At 43.3% G+C, this 8,478-nt stretch overlaps 2 protein-coding genes across 2 annotated transcripts; one reads left to right on the top strand and one right to left on the bottom strand.

Annotated features, from left to right (window-relative positions):
- Positions 1-181: 181 nt before the first annotated feature.
- LOC108365577 (MYB binding protein 1a) lies at positions 182-4,938 on the bottom strand. Its single transcript, XM_017619630.1, has 6 exons — positions 4,852-4,938; positions 4,322-4,727; positions 4,060-4,254; positions 3,818-4,003; positions 2,260-3,663; positions 182-2,183 (listed from the first exon to the last, which is right to left on the bottom strand). Exons 2-6 carry the CDS (start codon positions 4,622-4,624, stop codon positions 351-353), a joined length of 3,921 nt encoding a protein of 1,306 aa, XP_017475119.1. The 5' UTR covers positions 4,625-4,727; positions 4,852-4,938; the 3' UTR covers positions 182-350.
- A 40-nt stretch (positions 4,939-4,978) lies between these two features.
- Positions 4,979-8,478, top strand: Top3beta (DNA topoisomerase 3-beta). The gene is made up of 7 exons (XM_017619631.1): positions 4,979-5,215; positions 5,296-6,043; positions 6,103-6,303; positions 6,366-6,960; positions 7,020-7,274; positions 7,341-7,737; positions 7,812-8,478. Exons 1-7 carry the CDS (start codon positions 5,125-5,127, stop codon positions 8,111-8,113), a joined length of 2,589 nt encoding a protein of 862 aa, XP_017475120.1. The 5' UTR covers positions 4,979-5,124; the 3' UTR covers positions 8,114-8,478.

Below are 8,478 nucleotides of genomic sequence, written 5' to 3'. Positions count from 1 at the left end.
TTTGAGGTTAGAGATGTACACATGCATTATCACTTATAAAAGTATCGATAAAATTATCGTGTAAAGTTATCAAAACGGAAGGAAACACGAACAAGCAGGCTTTCCAAGCTTCCAGAAAATTTTAATCATACCTACCAAATTTTTAATAAACTATTTTTTTACGCAAGCGACAAATCCCGCGTTTTTATTTCTGTGTATTTCTTAGTAAACAGAATTATATTTAGAAAATAGTGATTTTTCGATTACAGATAAGAATTGTTATTTATATTTTCAAAAAAAAAAAACAAATATTTCAATCATTTTTACATGTTTCTTACATTACCAACTATCGAAAAAATACACTACATCTCCTATTCTTCCTCCGCCTCTTCATCATCTTCGTTTGACGCTTGCCGCACAAATGCGAAGCTGCCATTTAATCCTGCAGAGGCAACTTGCAAACGTTGCTCTTTCTTTTGCTTCTTCAGTTTGCGTAACGCTTTATCATTGATTTTCTTTCGCTTTTTCTGTGCACCATTCCCCCCATCGTTTTCCACTGCCTCCAACGTATCATTTCCCACATGACCACCGTGTTCCCTCTTTGCAGTCGCTGCCGCCTCTCCTACTGCTTGCTTGCCATTCATCTTTTGCTTGCCCTTGCCATTGCCACGCTCCACCAGCAGCTTGTAGGCGGCACAATATCGTTGATAAACCTGCGTTGAATCGGCACGCATGCTTTGAATAGCTTGTTTAATGTCCACGTCGGCCAGAGCCGATTTCACTTGCAGCCGATGGTGTGTCTTCTGTGCCTGCATCAGCAATTGCAGTAACACGGTATACTCCTTCGGCGATATTTCAGTCCCAGTGCCCGCGGCTAGCGCTTTGATGTGGCTACAGAGCGCGCTTTCTATCTGCTTTAATTGAGTTTTTGCGGTGGACACATCCAGCCGCTGAAGTTCATGATTTTTGTAAAGCACATCGAGTAGTTCGTAGATTTGTATGCGGCGGAAAGCACGCGTTTCCAAGTTCAGACCTTTGCGCGACAGCGACACCGCCAGTTGCCAAACGCCACTCCAGCGCAGCCGGAAAATGTCGGACAGTAAAGTGATATTCACGCTTGGATTACGCGATTGTAGGAACTCCTGGAGATATTCTTCGTATAGCGCTAGCACTTTTTTGCAGTCATCGCTTTTCTCTGCAGCAATCTTAATCGCGCTATTCACCAGGAATATAATGCATTTGTTACGCAGCTTATTCATTGCCTCAAAAGCTGCTGCTGGCGATTTCTGTTCGACAATTAGGCGTATAAAGGCCACCACCTCATCCTCCTGGACATCGGCGACATCGTATTTCAATGCCGTCAATTTTTGCAACACCTTTTCCACTTTGATTTGCAGCGGTTTCAGCTCGTCTCCTACACAGTGTGGCAGCATATTGTACAAAGCAAGCATAACTTCAATGGCGATCAGCAAAAGAGGCTGCTGTTGCAAGTAGATTTCGAGCAGATCGAGGACACGTATGCGGAAATGCATAACCGTGGTAATTTTGACACGATAGCTCTTTGACTTCTTAGCAGCTGCACCACCACCGCCTGTCTTGCGCATGGCCTTAAAAGCTTCAGCTAGTGCTTCGTCAAGCTTGTGCCCTTCCTCCTCAGTCATGTCATTCAAATCGATTGAGGCCATATCATCGTCATCGTCGCCCGCGGTAGGCATGCCACCATGTGCCATAAGCGCTTGTGAGACGGCATTACGAAGCCTGTCGGCAGCTGTCGCTTCATCTTCCTCGGCATCATCGTCGTCGTCATCGTCATCCTCGTCTTCTTCATCATCGTCATCATCATCATCATTACCATCTTCATCCTCATCGTCGTTATCATCACCACTACCTTCGGCATCATTATCAGCCTTACCATTTACTAGTTTCGGTGGTGATTTTTTATTTTTACCACCTTGTGTTTCATCATCGTCATCATCAGTATCTTCTTCATCCTCATCCTCACTTTCGTCGCCATGTGCACTTAGAGGATTATGGCCATCCTTCATGTCCAATACAGCTAATATTTGGTGTACAGCGGTCAGGTTCAGGCTCCCGCACAAGTGTGGGAACAGCGCATTGACAATATTCCGCAGCGCCGTGGCGTTTTGTGAAAGTAAATGAAGGAATAAATCCACAACGACCTCAATCCATTCGGGTTCTTCGTCCTGAAAAAATAAACTTTTTTTTTTATATGTATGCATATAAAAAAATGTTATTTGCACAAAACCGTACGCAACCTACCTCCGTTTCGGAATTCTTGACACTTTCCTTGGTCTTTTGCTTTTTCTTATGTTTCTCCTTCACCCGCTGCATACACTTGAGCAGGTCTTCTATGGCCGGTCCCGCCATTTCCGGTTCGCGGAACAGCTGCAAGCCCATATTGAGTAGCAAAATTTGGAAAACCAATTCCAGTTTATCATCGCTTACTGTCGCTTTCGTCGACTTTGACTTGTCCTTTTTCTTCCCACTGGTTTCACTTCCACCCAAGGCTGTGTGCATTTGCTGCCAATATTTATGCAACGTGTCGTCGTATTGCTTAATACGGAAATATTTCAAGGCATGTTTATGCCCCATACGCTCATTGCAGTGCTGTACCAGCTTCAAGAGCAATTGCTTTTCCTGCTGCAAGTCGACCAAACGACTCTGCATGCTTGTGAAGAACATATTTTTGCATTGTTCGCCAAAGTCATTGCTGAAAGTGGACGCACTCTCCTTTTTGCATATATCCGCCGACTCGTTGACATAAAATATGCCACAGGTGAGCAGAAAGCGCAGTTGCTGCTCTCGCCAATCATATTCTTGGCGCATCGACTTGTGCGCGAGCAAATGCTGCAGCACATAACCAGCATTCATACGTTCGAAATTCAGCCATTCTTCGCTTGCGTTACTCGGATTCTTCGGCTGTAAGCCTAGGAAAATGTTATGATGAAGTGTGTATACTTTCTTAACACCTGTAGTGCCCAGCGCATTGATTAACTGATGTACCACGCGCGTGCTAGTATATTTCTCTATTCCAAATTGGCCGGGAGGCAATATAAGTCGGCGTATTACGGCTACCAGTTGTTTATCATCCGCGAGTTTGGTGCAACAACTCACCAAGGCTTCGAAAAAGTCGTCGTAAAAAGCTTTGAGTGTTTCATCTTTCTTTTGTTTTTGATTTTTTAGCCCTTCAACCAGTAAATGCATAAAGTTTGGGCTTAACAAATCTGCAACAGCCACATGCTTCTTTTCCGTTTCCTGTGACTGCTGCCAATTGTTAAAGACATCTGTGGCAATTTTCAAAGTAATTAATTCGCGTAACTTATTGCTGCTTTCCAAACCAGCATCTACCTGTTCTAACCAGAATTTGTTCAGGTTATCACTTTTAGCTATATAAGAGCCAAAGGCCTCAAAAGCAGGATGTGTCAATAATTGCATATTATTGTGTTCCCAGAATAGGCGATACAGATGAGCATAGCTCTCAGGCTGTAAAAGATCGGCGTGGCCAAAGTGCGCCTTCATGAATTTGGCATTCGCGATTTTAGGAAAACGAAGCTGCGTGGCTATTAGGCAATGCACAGTTTGCAGTGTTTGCTTTGACCATGAACGCTGCAGTTCATTCTGCAATGAAGGCCAAACGACGGTGCTGAATTGCTTTGGAGACAACTGTTTGAAAATGAAGTAAAATTTAGCCAACAAAAATATTTTAGCTGGAGGTTAGTTTTTTAATAAATAAAAAATTGTTTGAATTACAAACAAGCTCTGCATACACACTGGCCGATGCCCTATATAAGCAACTGCATTTTCCAATTACCAATACCTTTTCGACAAGTTCTACGAGTAGTGCATAACCAAGGGATGCATGATAACTGCGTTGTTTTGTAGCCTGTATCAGAGTGTTTGTAATACGTTCCAAATACTCATTGTGCTCGATGTTATCCAAGCGTCCCGCCTGCTGCAACGCACCACAAACCAATATTTTACCAACAACCGCATCAGCATCATCCTGAGCAAAAGGAGTGTTAAATAATCCACTATTTTATGGCCAATGTATGCGCTTACCTTGTTTCCCACGGTCGCGCCTACATGCAGCTCTTTTTGCATCGTATCAAAAATGTGTTCGAGCGTTATTTCCTGCTCGTCGAAAGCTTTAAGAAACGCTACTAAACCTGTGTAAAATCCTGCCCGTGACGTATTAGTCGCAGCGCCACAGCCACGCACTAAACGCTTTAGCGCGTACGTCAGCTCTTTTTGACGCTATTGATGTAAAAATGTTTAAAAAACGTGTACTTATTATATTCATATTAACAACAATCCAACAAACCTTATCGGCCTCCTTGGTTTTGCTCAATTGTTGGAGCAATTGCAATGCCGCTTTCATGCGTTTATCTTCGTCATCGTTGGTTAGTTCCTTAAAATGCTGGAATATGGAAACATTCACTGAACCTCCTGACTTTTCTGCGGGGGGCTTCTCAACTGCTTGCTCCTCAACTTCCCCATTAATACCATTTAAAAACTTTGCCTTCTTTGGCGACTTTGCGGGTGGCGCGCTACTAATATCAGATTCTCCATCATCCTTTGCAGGCAAATCCCGTTTCGCTGCTTTTTTCGCCGATTTAATTTTCATTCCTGTAGAATTCACCTAATCCTGCTGCTATTTCTGCCAAAAAACAATCCACGATCAACAAAGCACATGTGTATGGAAGACTGCCAGATTTGACAGCGCTATGCTAAGAAGAAGAAGAGTTTAGGGGTTGCCAAGTCAATACACAAAAGGACAGCAAACATTTTCTCCAAAAATATTTTTATAACACAATTTTTTTTAAATTTTCACTAAAACGCATGTTAGAATACCTCTTTTTCGTTATTTAAAACCATTAAATGAAATGCTTGTTTTTAACCAAAAATGTAGAATATTCAAATATTGAAATCAGCAGTTTGGATGCCAAACGTTTTCCTCTGTTGAAGTTTTAATGGCACTGTTTTTACTGACAGCAGCAGCACTGTGTGTGTGTTTTCTCCTTGCCCAGCATTTTTCCGCGATTCCAGCTAAAAATCAGGAAAATAACTTAAAGGAGCCATATTAGGCAAAATTAAAGCCGCCTGTTAAGTTCAAGCGCAAGAACAATGAAGAAAGTATTGATGGTTGCGGAGAAGCCGTCGCTGGCTGGCTCACTCGCCTCAATCCTATCCAATGGGCGAAGCACGACGAAAAAAGGTTTGTATCCACCCCGCTTTAGCGTATCGAGCTGCTAAATAGAGAAATATAAAATTTACTACAATTTATCCCCTTTGCAGCATCCAGTAATTCCTGCTCAACTCATGAATGGGTTGGTCCATTCCGCGATGAACGCAGCGTATTGTTTCGCATGACGTCAGTCTGCGGTCACGTCATGTCGCTCGATTTTGTTGGCAAATACAACTCTTGGGATCGCGTGGATCCGGCAGAGCTATTCGGCTGTCCCACTGAAAAGAAAGAAGCCAATCCCAAGCAGCATATGCGTTCATTTCTGGCGAATGAAGCGAAAGGCTGCGATTATTTAGTACTATGGCTCGATTGTGATAAAGAGGGCGAGAATATTTGTTACGAAGTTATGGATGCGGTATCGCGTGTAATACCAAATGTATACAGCCGGAATGTAACATATCGCGCTCACTTTTCTGCCATTACCGAGAAGGATATCAAAGGCGCTATGGAAACGCTTGGTTATCCCAACGAAAACGAATCAAAATCTGTGGATGCGCGGCAAGAGCTGGACTTACGCATTGGTTGTGCGTTTACACGCTTTCAAACGAAATTTTTCCAAGGACGTTATGGCGATTTGGACTCATCGCTGATATCATATGGACCTTGTCAAACGCCTACGCTGGGATTTTGTGTGAAGCGGCATGATGATATACAAACGTTTAAACCTGAGAGTTTTTGGTATCTGCAATTACTGGCTGGTCAGCCAGAAGTCACGCTGGAATGGTCGCGTGTACGAGTATTCAAAAAAGAGATTGCCATGATGCTGATGCAGCGCGTGAAGGAGCAAAAGGAAGCGCTGTATGTGTGATTTTATTTACTTGAATAGCTATATTTAATTTTGCAGTGCATACTTTTAGGGTTGAGAGTGTGACTACTAAAGAACAGTTCAAGGGACGTCCACAAGCGTTGAACACAGTAGAATTGATGCGTATTGCAAGTTCAGGATTAGGTATAGGACCCTTTCAAGCCATGCAAATCGCCGAGCGATTATACACGCAGGGCTATATCAGTTATCCGCGTACAGAAACCAATCAGTATCCCGAAAATTTCGATTTGCAGTTAGTTAACATGCGATTTTAAATAGCTAGGAGCCCCATGATTATTTATTGTACAATTGCAGCGCCGTTTTGCGTCTGTTGCAACCCTCCTCCGAATTTGGCGACGAGGCACGCAGCATATTGGGCGATTTCAATTCGCCACGCAAAGGTAAAGACGCTGGCGACCATCCACCGATCACGCCCATGAAGCTGGCCAGTCGTGGCGATTTCGATAAGGACACCTGGCGTGTATACGACTTCATTTGCCGTCATTTTCTTGGCACCGTGTCACGCGACTTGAAGTACCGCACCACCACCGCTAAATTGCGCGTTGGCATGGAGACCTTCACCTTCACCGCGAACGTATTAATCGACCCGGGTTATACTAAAGTGATGACTTGGCAGGCATTCGGACGCGATGAGGCTTTACCACCCTTTGTGGAGGGTGAAAAAGTTGCTATTAACGATGTACGTATGGCTGAATCTCAGACAGGCCCACCGGATTACCTCACCGAGGCTGAGTTGATTACACTCATGGAACAGCATGGCATTGGTACAGATGCCTCCATACCAGTGCACATCAACAACATTTCGCAGCGAAATTATGTGCGCATTGAGACGGGACGTAAACTCATACCCACAACTCTGGGTATAGTGCTGGTGCATGGATATCAAAAGGTAAATGTCGCATGCTCTAATATGTAGTGAACGCTTGAACGTAACCTCTTGCATTTTAGATCGATCCTGAGCTCGTCTTGCCCACTATGCGCTCCGAAGTGGAACGTATGCTGAATTTGATTTCCAAGGGTTCAGCGGATTTCCATGCTGTGCTGCGACATGCCATTGAAATTTTCCGCTTGAAGTTTTTGTATTTCGTTAAAAATATTGCCAGCATGGACAGCCTGTTCGAGGTGTCCTTCTCGCCATTGGCCGAAACGGGCAAAGCGCATTCGCGTTGCGGCAAATGTCGACGTTACATGAAATACATACAAGTAGGTCACTAAAAATAAAAAATTACTATAGTCGATAGTTTGCAAAATTTCTAATCTCTGTTTTAGACAAAACCTGCACGCCTGCATTGCTCGCAGTGCGACGAAACCTACTCGCTGCCGAATGGCGGCAATGTCAAAGTTTATCGCGAGTTCAAATGTCCGCTAGACGATTTCGAGTTACTGGCTTTTACAACAGGCGCAAAAGGACGTTCATACCCATTCTGTCCATACTGCTTTAACCATCCGCCATTCAGGGATATGCCCAAAAATGGTGGCTGCAATTCCTGCACGCATCCAACCTGCCCGCATTCGCTCAATACGCTGGGTATTTCCAGTTGCGTGGAGTGTGAACATGGCATACTTGTACTGGATTGCACCTTAGCGCCTAGTTGGAAATTAGGCTGCAATCGCTGCGATGTCATTATCAATTGTTTCAAGGGCGCCACCAAAGTGACGGTGGAAGGTAAGTCGTTACTTAAAATTTTAATGAATGTATACTTGATATTTTGGCGCTTCCACTTTTTTGCTCTCTTTCAGAACAAAAGTGCACGGAATGTGGCGCACAGCTAGTCAATGTGGTCTACAAGTCGGATAAAACGAAATTCAAAGATAGTAGCGAAGAAAAAAGTGGCTGCGTTTTTTGCTCGGCCGACTTTGCGCATTTGGTGGAGAAACATCGTGCGGTGGCATCGCGGCCAGTAAACGTGCGCGGTGGTGGACGTGGCGGTGGGCGTGGTGGTGTCAAAGTTGGACGTGGTGGTGCTGGCGGCGGAAGAGGCGGACGCGGTGCAAGACAACCAAGGGATAAAATGGCACAGTTAGCAGCATATTTCGTTTAAGTATTAATTGTGTGTTCTTTACAAGCAATGTGGAAAAGCATTATACAAAAATCAGTAGCTAATGAATTGTACAATTTCATCGTATGACTTTTTATATATGTACATATATTCCTACAAATATAAAAGTTGTGTACATACATGTATCCTTGAAAGTGGATGTATGTAAGTTTAATGTGTACGTACTTTTAATTGCATTTATTAAAAATGAAACAAAAAATTTATTTAAATAACATTAGTAAATGTATGTGAAAATACGTAAAAAGCACTAAGAAAAGCATTTAATTATCGAGAATTGTGCATCAAAAAACTGCAAGCCATAGAAAAATTAAAGAACCGATTATGAAGAACGAAAATAAAATGTCTTA

Source organism: Rhagoletis zephyria, unplaced genomic scaffold (assembly GCF_001687245.7).
Source record: "Rhagoletis zephyria isolate East Lansing unplaced genomic scaffold, Rhagoletis_zephyria_1.1 Rzeph_scaffold_01913, whole genome shotgun sequence".
NCBI lineage: Eukaryota > Metazoa > Arthropoda > Insecta > Diptera > Tephritidae > Rhagoletis > Rhagoletis zephyria.
The sequence above is the reverse complement of the archived record's forward strand: the minus strand, read 5'-3'. Positions and strand labels throughout refer to the sequence as shown.